Here is a 15,323-nt window from a genome sequence, read left to right as displayed (position 1 = left end):
TTCAGGTAAATATTTTAGTATCTTCTTACTGTTAAGTGAAAGTAAAAGCAGCCACGTCTTTTCTGTTAACTGAAATGTGAAGACAGCACTAAATCCATCCTCTTTTCTCATGTTGAAATTGAGTTTTTGCCTACTGGAGCTTACATTATTTATATTGAATCATACAAATAAATTCTTTTAATAAAACTTCCTTAATCATTTTTTTGTAAAATGCATGTTTTGGAAAGGAAAAAGGTTTGCTGTTTATAAGTCAACATGTCGAACAATGGCAGATTTCAACAAGTAATAGATGGATTAAACAGTTCTTATAAAACATTAAGAACAGACGTGGCCCAAGTAGCTCAATGTAATGTACTGATGTTTGTCTTTTCTTTTGAACAACGCCTTGTGTTGTTCAAATGATGTATGGCCCTTTCTGATACTTTTTTTTACCAACTAAATAATTTCAAGAATTAGGAAAAGGAACAAAGATCCCAAGAATAGCTATGTTTGGATAGAGTTTCTCACAGAGGTGATCAGCTGTTTCTATCTTCTCACAATTCCCTGTTCTGACAGCAGGAGGTGCCGGCAGCGCGGGATCTCAAGTTACACTATATTCAATTTTTGAAGCGTGGACTTATCAGGGAATACTTCTCTTTTTTAATCAAAGTTTCCCTTAAAACAGTTTAATATGACAAATTCTTTCCTCGCCGTGACACTCCTCTAACCTAACTATGCATAATGCTTGTTGTGTGTAATATTCTATCCAACGCTATCTACTTAGTCCCCAGATACACCAGTTCAGCCATTCCATCCCTGATGCCTTTGCTGTACTCCAATGTGGCCCGATGAACCTTCCACTCATACAGCCCGCTCCTACGGATGTGTCTCAAGAACTTTGGTGCCCCAGGGAACAGCACATTGTCAGCTACAATCATAGTCCCTTTCCCCAGGAGGCCAGAGCCTTCCAGCATCTGTTTCACACACAGGAAAGATTACTGGAAGGTTATGATGGAATGGATCAGGACACACATGACAACAGCTTCAGCATAAACATGTTATACTGCTTCCTAAATTCCAGTCACCTGCAAATCAGGTGCATAGCATTTCTTCCAGTGGTCCATGAAGATGAAATCCAACCTTTCCAGACCATAGTCAGAGCGTAGTCGGGGTATAACCTCATCAGATGGATTCACAATAAGCTCAACCTGGAGAACAGAGCATGTATGTTACTAAAGGGTTGGACATGAAATACATTATATCATCTTGTGGTAGATTTGTGTTAAAGCCCATAAAGGTGGGGGCCTGTTAACTGCTTTCTTATTCTATTCTTTTCTATTCTATTCTATTGAGGGGTGTGCCGAGATGCACAAGGCATACTGGAGATGCATGGACCCACAGTGCATCACTTCATGATCCTAAACTATGAGTGACTCTCAGAGGAGGGACTACTGTTTAAACCCTCCTGTTGGGCAGAGCTCCAACAGGCTGCTAATGTAACCATTATATAATGCCACTCTGATGTGCCATTTTGAATTATACAGCAGAATGGTCCCAGCAGATACTTCTTAGGTTAGTGCCCCTGTTGTGCCATCCTAGACAAAAAACTTAGGATGTCTGATGGTCTTTGTCTTTGACGTCCAGGGGGGCTTCAGTCAAAACCCAAGTTGTATAGATCCTAAAATGTCTTAAATTAATAACATTATGTCTTTCTCACCGTGTCATCATCAAAACCTGCCAGGCGGATGACCTTCTCCGCGATTACAGCATTCCTCTGGTCCATCTCAACACTGTAGAGCCTGGCCCCTAAAGGCAGAGCTCTGGCGATCCGTACAGTGCTGTAGCCACAGTGAGCACCCAGCTCCAGCACTGTCAGGGGCATCTGCTCCATCAGAAGCCTATCAAGGATCTTTCCTACAACAACAAACACCCACAAGGAGAAAGTATGTAAAACCATGTCTCTAAAAAGTGGACTTGTCATTTCAGGTTATTTTCCTCCCACCTTTTTTAGGTCCAATGTTGCTGATATACTCCACCTTGCTGCACCAGCTATCAAAAGCATCTAGGATGCTGTCAGGATCTCCAGGGGTGGCATGAGTGAGGACATACTGGAAAGCTCGCTCCTCTCTACTCAGGCCAGTGACACAGTCCTTCCAAATCCTGACCAGGACAGCTCGATAGAAAAGCACAAAATAGTACCGGTACCTGATGAGCAGTGTCAGCAGGAGGGGAACAAAGGCCAGGGCGATAGCAGGAGACACCATTCTAGTGAGCAAACACACACCATGAGAATTACACCACAACTGTTGCCAGTTATTCTCTGATAGGTCTTGACTTCACGAATTTTACACAAATGTGGTAGCTGCACTTTATTTTGCAGAGGTATTCAGCAACGAGGAGTAAATATGTCTCAGTTCCAAAAGTGACTTGAACCAGCTTTTTTAATCCAATCTTTCATTCTGCAAGTCCATCCAGCTAAATGCCTTGTGTGTGCTTCTTATACTTGTATCTATACTGATTCTGATACCAAAAAACATGTGAATTCACTGAATCTTACTTATATTAAGAGACAAGATCCTCAGTAGGCTATTTCATGAATATGTGCACTTAAACTTAATAACTCTTCCTATTGTTTTAAAAGCTTTGCACAAAGTCTTGTTCATTGTAGGTTGTAATGATTGAAGCCTTGGATACTGAAAAAAAAAAAAAAACCACTCACACGAGCCCTTATTAATGCAGTACACAGGAAGAGAGTAGTAAAAACAGCCTTCATGAGACCACAGTGAGAATTAACACGATAGTGGGGTTTTGTAGAATGAACAGTCATTTCTTTTTAAACACACATTAATAAATAAGCTATTCTTGTTTGTGTAAAATTAGATGAGATTTTGACAGGAACCATCTTTCATGTTTATATTCTTCCTGCAGCGGAGCTGGCAAGTGCTGTGCTTCTCTTAACATTCCCTCTCCCGTGGGTTACTCTATACTCTGCACAGGTAACATATTTGAACCAAAATCAAGTTTATACAAAAGCAGTACAAAAACAGATGTACTCACCTTGTTTGGCGATCTAAGATGATAGTGGCAGTTCAGCTGAGGTGAGTGAAGAAAGGTAGAGTGGCTTCATACGTGTGCAGGAGAAGCTAAGAGAGCTAAAGCTTTGAATAATTCATTCACCACGTGCATGACGGTGAACATAGGGTATTTATTTACAATTAACATACATAAACAATACCATGACTAACACTGGCTGTGGAATAGATGTTATTAATGATTAGGCAGCCTTTGTTCAGATATTAAAAAGTTTAGTACTGAAGATAAATGAAGAGACAGTGAGACAGTGAGGAGCAGATGAAACAGACATTTGATGTATCAAGTTAACGTCAACAGGTGTGTCTGTGTGGTTGTGAGGAGTCAAGTTTCTAATTTTGCAGTGTCATGGTGGAAAGATCCCAAATATATTCCAAAAAGAGAAAACAACAGTGAGAATAATAAAAAGTGTACTCATACATTAAAGCTTTTCTTTGCCTAAGCTTATTTAAATCATGATACTAAAAACCAGAAAACCTTGAGTAGAAGTATTTAAGTAAAAAAAAAAACATCAAAATGCAGAAATTCAAAGAAACAGATCTATATGATTTATCATTCACATCACAATTTAAAAGAGATACAAAACATGTTGGCCTTGGTCTCATCATCTGTGTATCAAAGAATATATGATATGGTTTTAGAACAGCGGTGAATAAATATAGAGGTGTTTTTTATTTCTGCATAGACAAATGTACAAAAATGCCTAACCCACACAACTGCACAAGTATTGCACCTGCAGGGTTCATCGTATCACATACACACCCTGTTCAGCAGTAGCTTTCTATACAGCTTTGCCATGACCTCTTTTTCAGGATAATTATAACTAATCATGAAAGTGTTCTTTATGCAGATGTACAGCTGTATGAATAATTTCTTAACAACATTTAATTCACATATATCTTTCTTAATTTGTATTTCAGAGGTTAACTGAGTTTGGTTCAGACAGAATTCCCTGATGTGGCCCCTGTTACTTTCCTATTTTGTGAGTGTTTTTATTGGCTGCTCTTGTCCTTTGGGCATGCTTGTTGTGGATTATTTAGTCCCTGCTGACAGTTCAGGGCAGGCCTGTTTCAGCAGAGCTCTGATGAACTTCTTCAGCTCTTTGTCCCCTCTGCTCCACCTCACCACTCGAGTCAGCACCAGTCTTCCTTCTTCAGCCTGTGCCAGGGCCAGGAACCATCCAGCCGGAGCCTTGTTCCCCTCCTTTCCACTTTCTTTCTCTTGTCTCTTATCCATCTGATCTTCCTCCAACCCTCTGTTTGAGGTTACCTCCACAGAGTCTAAGCCAGGACAAATGCATGTGCCCCCTTCTTGGAGCCACAAAGCACTGTGAGCCATTGCACCTCCGACTCCTTCTGCCCTCTCTGCACCTCCCCCTGCCCACCTCAGGATGCGACTACGGGCCACAGGCACCAGCTGACGGTCCCCTCCCACTGTTGACACACTGCCCAGACGCATCTTGAAAGCTGTAGCAGACAGAAGAGTGCTTTTTATTAGGTGACACTTTAGACACATTAAAAAGCAACCTCTCTATCTCTAGAAAAGTCTGTTTGATTGGAATCAATTATGTTGTTTTTCATAGAATTGATTACAGAGGTTTTTGTTATTGTGCTCTACTATATGGTGATAAAATAACTGGGACTACATCAGTGTGTCCTCACCATATGGACTGAGGCAGAAGTTTTCCTGGATGTCAGTCTCTCCTTCAGCAGCCAGACTGCAGGCATCACAGATAACACTGCCTGGGGGGAGGAAACAGGGAGAGGATTGGCTTATGCAAAGGAGTGTCTGCAAAATCAACAAGGTAGGCCCAATAACTTCAAGATAAAATGAGATAAATTGGACAAACTGAGATTCATAAAAGCTAAGTTTGGGATATTTAACTTTTTAAGCTTTTGAGACACCAGGCTTGGAGAGATTTTGAATGTCTCATGTTAAGCTAATGTCTAAATTGCTTGACCTTTTGTCATGGTTTGAACCAACCAGTAAAGCTACAGAAGTATTATCACATGAACAAAAAACTTGATACATGAGCTGTGATGGAGATATTGAGTTACCGAGCCAAGATTCTTCCCAAATAAAAGCACAACACATCTATCAACAAGCAGACACAAACCCTTTTACCAAAATGTAAAGAAATCTAGAGTTATAGGTTATAGAACAGGCTGATGGTGTATTGTTGTTTTATTCTCAAGTATCTTGTTTACTGTAACAGGACATGTGTGGGCCCACCTCAAACTTTTCTTTGAAAAAAAAAAAATATATATATATGTATATATATATATATATATATATATATATATATATATATATATATATATATATATATATATATATATATATATATATATATATATATATATGTGTGTGTGTGTGTGTGTGTGTGTGTGTGTGTGTGTGTGTGTGTGTGTGTGTGTGTGTGTTAGAAGATACCCTGTCTTTATGAAATGAGCAACGTTTGGCATTTTTTAGCCTGTTGGTAAAAAAATATGGCTCATTCAGCATTGTGTTATATGGATAACACTAGAGAATGATTTTTAGGAAGGACTGTAGTTTTTTTGTCTTTTATTTAACTGTAGTTAATGTTGCTGCTCTTACAGCCTATACTACATAGAAAGTTGAGGAGGTGCAGCCCATTGGGGTGTTAGAGCACTACTTTTTGGCTGATGCCTTTGAGAGCCATTGCTCTGATGCACTACAACTTGATCAAATCTTAAAGGATCAAAAAACAGCCAAATCTGTTTATAACATACACAGTAACAGTACTAGTATATCTATATAGTAATAGTTATTAACTAACTTTTGTAAACTAAGGCCCACCCAAAATTGGTTTAGCCCACCCAGTATTGAAATCCTGGCTCTATTCCCAGACCATATCATTGTGAGAGGCTTTAAAATGAAACTGACTGCGACAGGAGAGAAAATGTTTGTCCTTCATACGGTTACAATTTAAAGCACCATAATTCTAGGAAAATGAAGAGAGATCGAATATTTTTTCCTCTGACCTTTCCGTGCCTCCTCGTCCCTGACCTCCTCAGCTGTCCGTCCCTCCTGCTCTCCTGTTGCCGCGATGCAGAGCTCGGTCCCGCGCGGGAAGCGGCTGCAGTTAAACATCTCCGGCCAGGGAAACCCGAACGCGCTCATGACGGGCAAGCAGCCATCACGCACCACCTCGCACAGACTCCTGCATGGGCTTACGGGCCCGCTGAGGTCAGGGACACAAACCGGGGCAAATAGTGAGCACAAGAACTTCTTGGTGTCCCGATGGCACAGTTTGGAAACGAGAGGCAGCCAGGCGGCGGACTGCTGCTGGGCCTCCTTCAGGGTATCATGACCGAGCAAGTTGGGGATCCGCATTTGTCTGTAGCCGATCCCGTGGCACAGAGACAAAGTACTCGGAATGGGTTTACACACCGAACGAACCGATGAGCTGAAGCCGAGAGACTGTGGCACTACAGCCACGTTGTCGGATGCAGAAGAAACTCCATAAAAAAGAATACAGCTGAGCAAATGAACAAACATTTTGTTGTTGCCACAAGAACAGAGTGAGATCTGCGGAGCTGCCACACTTTTGCCTGGACTTGACCGGCCTGAAGGTGTAAACAAAGGGGTGTGGAGGAAACGGGGGGTTAATGAGAGGGCAGGCGCCTCCCAGTCATCATCCTTTCCCATCAGACTGCTGTCTGCCTCTGGTGCCAGAGGGGAGGGGGGCGCATGTTTTTGTGATGTGGTTTTCATGCTTATACTGTGGGCTATACACACAATAGAAAAAAACAAACAAACAAAAAAGAACTGAATAAAATCACAACACCAGTCAACACTTTCTTTGTTCAGTCCAGAGAAGCATGTCTTGCGGGTCAGAGCTGATAATGTTCAAAGTTAGTTACTGAGTCTCTCTGTGGTCTATTTGTAGAAACACTGGAAAACATTGTAGTTTCATCGTCTGCACGTCTTTGGAAAACATTTGAAACGAGGGCAGTGGAAATGAAAAAAAAAAACACCACTTGTGTTACTACATCATCTTACTCAGCCAGAGGCATTGGAGACTCTTTCATCCTAGCTGAGTGAAACATGCCTCATCATGCTTACTCCTGCTGTCTGCTGGAATTTTGTCAGTACTATCATATGATTAACTTAATCTTCTATGAAAATAAAAAGTTACACTGCGTAAGTAGAACTGACATTCCAAGCAAATATGGTCAGGGGGGTTAATGTTCAGACTTGGATGAAATATAATCCATGTAAGTTCCTTATTAACCTTATTAAATCCTATGATAGTACTTGCAGATTGATGCATCAGAGAGCCAGCACTTGACGCAATTACTGTTAAATTGCCTTATAGTGCAAAAGAATGGAGATCCATGCAAAAGTCTGACGTTGGTCACACTTGCCCATATTACACCACACCGTAAACCGTGTAGTTTGCCTTACAATGACTAAGTTTTCAGCAACCTTACTCTGAAGCTTTATTAACATACGTCCATATTGAGGACCTGGTCATTTATTCACTCATGAAATGATATACTCAGCTGTTTTGTTTCTGTTTTAAAGTATGTATGCATGCAGTCCAAGTCCTCCCACCAAAGGCTCCTCTTTGAAAAGCTGTAAAACCATTCAAGTTTTTCAGCTTTTCTGTGAAAACCCTAAGCAGGTATTCAGCCAAATGTTTTATTTACCCAGTTTTGTGTATTTAAGGATAATTGCAGGCTGGCCCCTCAGGATTTAGACTTCACTCCAAATGATAAGAAATCACATTTATTTCATTCACTTTTTTTGTTTTCTAGAGTAAAAGTAACAGGTCTATCTATATCATAAGAAAAAGGATATATATTTTTTTTCTATATCAAGAGAAAAGCCATTCAAAGTATAATGCCCAAATGACTTTTTTTATTCATAGATATCAAAAAAGCACACCAAAATCAAGTAATGTATGAAACTTTCCTCTCTTAAAATAAAGGATTAAGGCATACTTGGAAAGCCAATGGGAATTATTTCTGTTTTCTATGAAAAGGAAAAAAAACACACAAAAAAGGAGTAACTCAAATGTTTGGGTCAGGTTTGTCAAGGGCTTCTGAACTTCCTGCCTTGTTCACTAAAATACCAGTGTAATGAAAAAGAAAAGAAAAATCAAATTCCTTATCAAAAAATCACTAAACACTATTTTCTTCCCCTTTTTCCCCGGAGCTGGTGTTTAAAAACTCCCCCGTCACGTGACAAAGGCCACAGTAGCCTCTGAAATAGCGGAAGTGGTCGTTTTGTTGTTGCACCAGAGTTGCTGTCATGTGATAGCTCGTCTGAGGAGCTGCTGTTGACAGTAGCTTCCTACTTTTAGATGAAGCTAAAATAAAACAAACCAGGAGAGAAGTTTTATGTTTTGGCAGAAGATAAACGTGGCCTCTATCTGACGGTGAACAGGAGAGCTGGGGTTGAGTAGTTTGGCCCCTCGGACGCCGTCATGGGTTGCTGTTACAGCAGCGAGAACGAGACTCCCGAGCAGGTAGTTAGCTGCTAGCTAGCTTAAGATGTCCCGTTAAATATGCGATTGTTATTGTGTTACAAGCTATGATATGATATTTCATCCGTATGGAATACTTCTTATACAAACTACATTTAAGTTTACGCTGTTAAGCCAACAAAATATTGTTATGGATGTGTTTTTGAGATATGTCACCTTAATGAAGTAGCTTTAGCTTGCTAGTTTTAGCCTTCGGGGGGGAGGCCTGACTCGAACAGGCTTTAAAGTTAGCTCATGAATTTAAAAAGCGCTCAAAGTTAGGAAGAGGGGCCAAATTGTGTTTAGATCTGTGAACAAAGACTCACAAATAGGCTCTTCATAGAGATTTTTTGTAGCTCTCACCATTAAAGCGTCCAACGACATTATAATCTTTAGATCAGCTAAATTCTTATTTTATGCCAAAACTCTCAGAAGTGTCCTTGTAGGACACCAACAAATACTCAATAATGACAAATTGGCCTGTCAATTAAATGTGTTTGACATTCTGGATACCACGGTCTTGTGTGTTTTTCTGTCACATGACCCTTAAACTCCAAAGCTATATTTAGAGTATGGAAAGACGGGAGTTCTTCTTTTATGCTGAATAGTTTCCCTCATTTGAACTCCGTCTTATTTCCTACAGAGGCGCAAAGACTTTAGGAATTTAGTACTGTTATACTGAAATTCTAACAGTTAGGCTGATAGCAAAACAATTTTTGTGAGATAATCATCAAGTAAACAAAATTATATTATGTGGTCCTAAGCAGTGAGGAATTGATTAGTTTTGGAGGTTTACTTAGAAGTCAAGCTTTACTGGGAACAGGTCACTCTGTATTGGATAAGAGATTAATGTTGGTTTTAGCTGTTAGCTGATTGGTATTACAGATATGGTGTGAGTGGGTGGTTGGGTTAAGTAGTATCCGAAAGGAATGTAGCAACATGTGTCACCATTTTTACTATTCACTTGTACATGGCTGAAGCTATTCACTGGAGCCTTCTGTCACATCCATTTAAAGTTATTTCTGTGACACAACTTACTTGTTGGGCTGTCAGACTGAAAACTGAAACTTTTGCTGATCTGTTGTAGGACCATGATGAACGAAAGCCGCTGATCCCCCCTCCAGATAGCAAACCCCCAAATGGGACAGACTGGATCACTACCAGCGTCCCCTCAGCGCGAACAGATGAACAGGCCCTCCTTACATCCATTCTCACCAAGACAGCACAGTAAGACACTCCTTCATGCACTTATTCATAGTCAAGACTTAGCATGTTTTCTATAAGAATAAAAATGATATTGATGCTCTTTTATTTCCTTTCTGTTAGGAACATTATTGATGTCTCAGCAGCTGACTCTGTCATGATGGAGCAGCATGAATACATGGACAAAGCTCGGCAATACAGGTATGAAGGTGTTGGGTGATAATTATTATAGTGTACTGTTGCTTATTGGCTGGACTACGTTTCTTTTGAAGTGTTGGGGTACGGATAGGGTGTCAGTTTGGGTGGGTTCTGGCCTTTAAAGTGAGGTTTCAACTGATCTAAAGATGGCTGTCTCTAACTTGCTAAACATGCACGTGGAGAACTCTTCTACTCTGAAGATAGAATGGGTGCATTACTTAACAGAGCCATTCAATGTTAAGGTTCACAGTTTACAAAGATGTCAATCCATACTTTAAACTTTTTAGAGTATTTGGAATTGGTTTAAAATAAAATGCTTCCTCTGCATTACACAACAGTGATTAAGAAGCATCTGGAGGCATCAAGGGACCTGTGTGTACATGTTGAAAAGTGGATAAAACTTTAGTTTTTCAGGACACAAGAGCATTGTTTAATGTGTTTTTAACTTCAACTGCAGCTTAGCTCAGTTAGCTTGTGTTTTCTTTTTGTTTCAGTACAAAGCTGGCTGTGTTGAGTAACAGTCTGCCCCAGAAAAAAGCCCTTGCGCTCCCCTCCCTTACCAGCCAGCCCCACCAAGTGCTTGCAAGTGACCTGGTGCCATACTCAGATGTTCAGCAGGTAATCCCCCACCAGAACACATGTAGAGCGGTGTTAAAATGACTGTGTATAATACCATTCTGTACTGTGCATTGTTGTCATTTTTGGCTACATTTTGCACCTGAGAGCTAATCTTTAACAGTGAAGCTGGGTGCCATTTTAATGTGATGCTGGGTCCAACTAAATGTGTGGCTTAAAATAGATCCACAGATGTCTCATGCTTTTATATTGATGCTGTTTTTGTTCCTTTTCTTTTCCAGGTGTCCAAGATAGCTGCATATGCTTACAGTGCAATCTCCCAAATCAAAGTGGATGCTAAAGAAGAACTGGTGGTCCAGTTTGCCATTCCTTGATTTTTTTTTTAGTTCTGACCTGCCTGCTGTTCCTCCCATCCTGCTCTCTTCATGTCACTGTGCATCCTCACCTTCCAGCCCAGCTATATTATAACATCTTGGTCCTTGTGAATCTTAGCTTTGCCTCAAACTGCTACAATGACAAAGATGAAGTAGGATTGCACCATGTGGCTGTCCTGATGTGTATTGGAATCATCGGTCATCAATTAATTGACATCATAAGCAATCATTGAGGTGTGTAATCATATTTCAACAAGGCTTCTATATGCAGCCTATGCATCCCGGGCTTTGTTATATCCAGCGGTGGGAAAGTCTTCAGTCATCCCTCTCAGTGATCTCATTTTAAAACAGAACAGCCATCCTCTGTGTCTTTATTCTTTCCCCAGGCTGTACTCAGACAGGCATGGCATGTGTGACGCCCAGAGTGTTCTCCAAAGCTTTAGGACTGTAATGGCTCTTGCTGCCAATACTTGATTCGGTCTCAAGTGGAACAAGAGAATTGTGGAATCTCTTAGGCATGGAGGAATACAAATGATCACAGTTGCAATTCTTGAAGTCCTGTACCTGGTTAACTTGCAACATGACATAAAAACTAAATTTTCCGTCTTTCATTCTTTTCTTTCATTCTGAATTGACACTGCTTATTTTCTAGTTTTTCCCCTTGCACAGAATGAAAATGTTGCTAAAAGAGGGTAAAATATCTTGTCTTCAATGAGGAAGATCATGACATGAATGAGGTGGTTGTAATTTCATTTGTGCTGCACCACAAACCAACGTGACATTACAACCTTAACGTGAATAAGTAAATCAACACACTTGATTTTATTGATATTTCAATGTAATATTGTGAAAAAAAATGTCCATAAAACAAGCACTCTGTTTTTCCATTTGAGGCCAAGTTAAGTAAGGCTGTCCATGGCTGGTGTCTTCTGGTGGGTGATGATGCAAAACATAAACCTTGAGGGGGATGCTGGATCCTGCAGATGTCACTTGGGGGCAGGGAATGGAGCTTCTTTGAGACATAGGTTTCTGCTGTTTACAGGCAGTCATGTGTCTTCTGCAGTTTTCAAGCACTAACAAAATGAGTTTGCAGACTCTTTCAATCAAATCCAAGTGTGTCACATATTCGATAGCAGCATAAAGAGATGAAGGGGCGGGTGGGTGTGGAGAGTGTAAGGATTCTTGCATACTCATGCCTTTGTACAGAATTTTCTGATTGAATATAATGCAGACGTAATGTAAGAAGTTCCTCTTTTGTTGAGAGTTCATTGTTCAGGACTGGCCAAGATCTTGTGATGATGAAAAGTTTTTATGAAACACAAGAACACTTTTAAGGCTCGCCTATGTTAGCTCTTCAGATTGCATTTTGTTACATGATCAAGTTGTCCATATTAATCAGAAACTAACCGCTGTAGCAGAGTGGGGGAGCATTAACAATCTATGTACCACTGCAGATAAAATGATTCAAGACCTTTCTGTGATTATTTATTTGTCTTTTTTAAATGTGTATGTGCTCTTTGGAGGAGTGCATGTGACAGTGAGTGGCTCTTTAGTCTCTAAGAAGGGATAATCTGCAAGGCTGTGATTATTTCAACCGCGCAACTAATTTGAGCTTCTTTTTTTTTTTTGCAATGGGTTCTTGGCATTTTTCTGTTTGTTATTCTCTGATGTGTAATACTACCTGAAGTATGTTTGTAATATCTTAGGCTAGTACCAAAAAATTTTAAGGTTTTGAGTTTATTTTTTGTTTGTTATTTGGTTTAATTTCTTCATTAAAGATTTTCAACATAAGCGGTTGTGTCTTGCCAGTTCATACACATGTTCAGAAATAGACAGTAATCAAATTAATTGTTGATCTGACAATTAACAAAGTTTTTACATCTAAAAACCATCTTAAGATGAAATCAGTAAAGAAATTTAGAGAAATTTTATCACAATTCTTTAGTGACCCATGTTTCATTTCAAAGCCTGCTCGTGACTTATTTAAGAACAAATCATCAACATTATTCCATTTTAGATCAACTGAAGCAAAATCACATTTATAATAACTGATGAATTCACCACATGCACATGGGCAAGCACATTCAACTCTGATCTGCAGGAACTGATATGGTGCAGAGAGCATTTGGGTAACTGTGGCTCCAACCAGCTTGCTGTCATTGGACGGTCTCCTTTCTGCCCCTGGTGCGGCTCTTGTTGTCATGCCAAATTTTTGCCAGCTCTCGCTCCTGGCGTGTCACAGCACTGAAGTCCATTGTTTTTAATCCCGGAAGAGCAGAAATCACATGATTCCTAGATGTAGAAAAAAAATATTTCAGTGTGCACAAATGTTGCATAAAAATTGATCATTCTCGTGGCCCATATCCTGTACTTACAGCTACAAGTTGACTTAAAATTGTGATACTACTCAAGAAACAAAATGTCAAAAATAAAACAATTAATTAGATTAAAAGTTCACATGGATCTTGTCCTGCAGTGTGTGTGTATGTGAGGTTGTTTTCCTCCACATTTGCGACTGGTGTTGCTATGCAGACAAGGATATGAAACATGAACTTGTGCAACATTTTAGCACCTGTTGCGGTGTTATCCAGCTCCAAGCTTGCCAAGTATTCATACCTACCCGAGACACTCTCAATGTCGGGTCACTCTTGCAGCATGAGATTAAACCCGCCCTCCGAGTATGGGAAATGGGTGGCTCTTTGAGGTGCTGACAATGTGTTAAGTCTCTTGTTTTGTACCCCTCAAATTCCCTGCTGTCTTAGAATAATACAGAGTACCTACTATTGGAATGTTAATTCCATTCAGCTTATTGGTTTCAGCTTTTACAAAGACCAACACAACAAAGACCAGTATCAAAAATACAAACATATCACAGCTTAAATTACTGTGATTAAAGCTGTCTTTTAACACCACACCTGTAAGTCTTGTTGGTTTCTATTGCATTCCCATGCAGAGTGATTGTGTGCAGATGCGGGAGCACCCCCAGCCTGTCTACCTCAGACAGAACAGAAATGCTGTTGCAGTGCAGATACAACACACGCAGCTCTTGCAGCTCACACAAAACCTGGAACATGAGCACACATATAAATTGCAGGCATCCTGTGACTGTAAAAAGTAAAGACAATTTGTAAGCTATGGAGGGATGATGCTCACATGAGTGATGTGCAAGATTCTATTGAAGGAGAGGTCCAGCCAGGCAAGCTGTGATGGCTCAGCCAGGAAGTGAGTGACAGTCATCTGGAGGTCATGAAGATCATTAATGATGTTGTAACTCAGACGGAGAGAGCGGCTTTCGTATTTCATCTCAGGGCTTCTCTTTATAGGCCGCAGACCCCTGTTTGGTTCCTCTGCCCATGTGTCTGAAAAGTAACACAGAGGTGATTACACTTTGAAAGTGATTCAATTTTATGCAGTAGTGAATTTCTTAATTACACTTTGCCCAAGAAAATATGAGGGACTTAAAAAATGAACTTTGAGAAGGTTGAATATAAATTCATATGTAAAACATTTCTTTTCTTGGCAGAAAAGTATCTATAGCCCCTATGCAGAGGATAACCAGAACTGCATGCATTGAAAATATCTTTATAAGGTGTGCTTGTCGATTAGTTAAATGGACTACTGCAAGCACACTGAATATTGAGAAATGTACACATTTTGGAAAGTACAGTTAGTCCAAATAACCATCAGATTTATGATTTGTAAGTAGAGTATCAAGCCTGGATGAAATGTAATGGAGAACAAGTTGAATACCTGCCAAATTGGTGATGTTTTTGAAAGATAAATCCACCGGAGGTCCATACATAGTACTACCTGTAGCAGACAAGCATGATCGTTTATTTATAGATAACTTATTGTTATTTATAAACAATAACACTGCCAGTGAAGAAAGTGTCTACATTAACATATAACTAAGAACGTAATGGAATAAAATGTAATGACAATAATATCACCCAAAGTTCATGAAAGAATAACTTACCCATAAAACTGTCTTGTGTTTCCAAATACACTTTCCATATTTTATTTATTTGTCCATTGTGACCCGCTTTAACGTACGCTTCAATATACTTTTCCCCTGGTGCAAGCATCAAACAAGTATAAGGAAACTAATATAAAAACAGGCTTGTTAGCTAGTGTTAACTCAAACATCCGTTTCTTGATCCTAAACACTCTTGATAAAAATAAAACACCTACCATCTAACAAATCGTTTCCAAGGTAACGGCACGTGATGGGACCCTGTAGATGGGACTTGTAGTTTAATTGCGACTGTATCCATGACTGTATTGTGAAATAGTTATGATATCACGGTATCATTGTAGACATGAAGTATAAGACCAAGAATTCTATATGAAACATATGGTAATTATAATAAGCTCTAAACCAGTAATAGTTCAAACACGAATGCATTTTG

General features: G+C 39.7%; 4 protein-coding genes across 6 annotated transcripts; 1 reads left to right on the top strand and 3 right to left on the bottom strand.

The window, feature by feature from the left end:
- Nucleotides 1-202: 202 nt before the first annotated feature.
- tomt (transmembrane O-methyltransferase) lies at nt 203-3,102 on the bottom strand. The gene is made up of 5 exons (XM_074679105.1): nt 3,037-3,102; nt 1,982-2,244; nt 1,697-1,893; nt 1,065-1,187; nt 203-953 (listed from the first exon to the last, which is right to left on the bottom strand). The coding sequence occupies exons 2-5, from the start codon at nt 2,241-2,243 to the stop codon at nt 756-758; spliced, it is 780 nt and encodes a 259-aa protein (XP_074535206.1). The 5' UTR covers nt 2,244; nt 3,037-3,102; the 3' UTR covers nt 203-755.
- An 847-nt stretch (nt 3,103-3,949) lies between these two features.
- sfrp2l (secreted frizzled-related protein 2 like) lies at nt 3,950-6,624 on the bottom strand. The gene is made up of 3 exons (XM_074680090.1): nt 6,075-6,624; nt 4,731-4,811; nt 3,950-4,535 (listed from the first exon to the last, which is right to left on the bottom strand). The coding sequence occupies exons 1-3, from the start codon at nt 6,589-6,591 to the stop codon at nt 4,102-4,104; spliced, it is 1,032 nt and encodes a 343-aa protein (XP_074536191.1). The 5' UTR covers nt 6,592-6,624; the 3' UTR covers nt 3,950-4,101.
- Nucleotides 6,625-8,316: 1,692 nt separating this feature from the next.
- lamtor1 (late endosomal/lysosomal adaptor, MAPK and MTOR activator 1) lies at nt 8,317-12,520 on the top strand. Its single transcript, XM_074680302.1, has 5 exons — nt 8,317-8,566; nt 9,651-9,790; nt 9,890-9,967; nt 10,459-10,582; nt 10,822-12,520. The coding sequence occupies exons 1-5, from the start codon at nt 8,525-8,527 to the stop codon at nt 10,912-10,914; spliced, it is 477 nt and encodes a 158-aa protein (XP_074536403.1). The 5' UTR covers nt 8,317-8,524; the 3' UTR covers nt 10,915-12,520.
- Nucleotides 12,521-12,698: 178 nt separating this feature from the next.
- Nucleotides 12,699-15,285, bottom strand: lrrc51 (leucine rich repeat containing 51). 3 transcript variants are annotated; one of them, XM_074680301.1, is made up of 5 exons: nt 15,106-15,285; nt 14,665-14,724; nt 14,068-14,273; nt 13,830-13,978; nt 12,699-13,206 (listed from the first exon to the last, which is right to left on the bottom strand). In XM_074680301.1, the coding sequence occupies exons 2-5, from the start codon at nt 14,714-14,716 to the stop codon at nt 13,071-13,073; spliced, it is 543 nt and encodes a 180-aa protein (XP_074536402.1). In that variant the 5' UTR covers nt 14,717-14,724; nt 15,106-15,285; the 3' UTR covers nt 12,699-13,070. The 3 variants fall into 3 exon arrangements, with proteins under 3 accessions (XP_074536402.1, XP_074536400.1, XP_074536401.1); XM_074680299.1 differs by lacking the exon at nt 15,106-15,285 and adding an exon at nt 14,891-15,095; XM_074680300.1 differs by lacking the exons at nt 14,665-14,724; nt 15,106-15,285 and adding an exon at nt 14,891-15,095.
- Between the last annotated feature and the right edge of the window lie 38 nt (nt 15,286-15,323).

The sequence above is a fragment of the Halichoeres trimaculatus genome, unplaced genomic scaffold (assembly GCF_033239565.1).
Source record: "Halichoeres trimaculatus isolate MK-OKI-2021-1 unplaced genomic scaffold, fHalTri1.1 fHalTri1_scaffold_9, whole genome shotgun sequence".
Classification (NCBI taxonomy): Eukaryota; Metazoa; Chordata; class Actinopteri; order Labriformes; family Labridae; genus Halichoeres; species Halichoeres trimaculatus.
The sequence above is the reverse complement of the archived record's forward strand: the minus strand, read 5'-3'. Positions and strand labels throughout refer to the sequence as shown.

What these genes read in the sequence shown, in the direction of transcription:
- lamtor1 (XM_074680302.1), top strand. Translation starts at nt 8,525, where the DNA reads ATGGGTTGCTGTTACAGCAGCGAGAACGAGACTCCCGAGCAG. An exon ending in GACAAAGCTCGGCAATACAG is followed by an intron (nt 9,968 to 10,458) that starts GTATGAAGGTGT and finishes TTTTTGTTTCAG; the next exon opens with TACAAAGCTGGCTGTGTTGA. An exon ending in CATACTCAGATGTTCAGCAG is followed by an intron (nt 10,583 to 10,821) that starts GTAATCCCCCAC and finishes TTTCTTTTCCAG; the next exon opens with GTGTCCAAGATAGCTGCATA.
- tomt (XM_074679105.1), bottom strand. Translation starts at nt 2,243, where the DNA reads ATGGTGTCTCCTGCTATCGCCCTGGCCTTTGTTCCCCTCCTGCTGACA. An exon ending in CAACATTGGACCTAAAAAAG is followed by an intron (nt 1,894 to 1,981) that starts GTGGGAGGAAAA and finishes TTGTTGTTGTAG; the next exon opens with GAAAGATCCTTGATAGGCTT. An exon ending in CAGGTTTTGATGATGACACG is followed by an intron (nt 1,188 to 1,696) that starts GTGAGAAAGACA and finishes TCTGTTCTCCAG; the next exon opens with GTTGAGCTTATTGTGAATCC.
- sfrp2l (XM_074680090.1), bottom strand. Translation starts at nt 6,591, where the DNA reads ATGTTTGTTCATTTGCTCAGCTGTATTCTTTTTTATGGAGTTTCTTCT. An exon ending in GGACGAGGAGGCACGGAAAG is followed by an intron (nt 4,812 to 6,074) that starts GTCAGAGGAAAA and finishes TCCTCCCCCCAG; the next exon opens with GCAGTGTTATCTGTGATGCC. An exon ending in CTTCTGCCTCAGTCCATATG is followed by an intron (nt 4,536 to 4,730) that starts GTGAGGACACAC and finishes TGTCTGCTACAG; the next exon opens with CTTTCAAGATGCGTCTGGGC.
- lrrc51 (XM_074680299.1), bottom strand. Translation starts at nt 14,999, where the DNA reads ATGCTTGCACCAGGGGAAAAGTATATTGAAGCGTACGTTAAAGCGGGT. An exon ending in AAACATCACCAATTTGGCAG is followed by an intron (nt 14,274 to 14,664) that starts GTATTCAACTTG and finishes GTTACTTTTCAG; the next exon opens with ACACATGGGCAGAGGAACCA. An exon ending in GAAACCAACAAGACTTACAG is followed by an intron (nt 13,207 to 13,829) that starts GTGTGGTGTTAA and finishes TTCTACATCTAG; the next exon opens with GAATCATGTGATTTCTGCTC.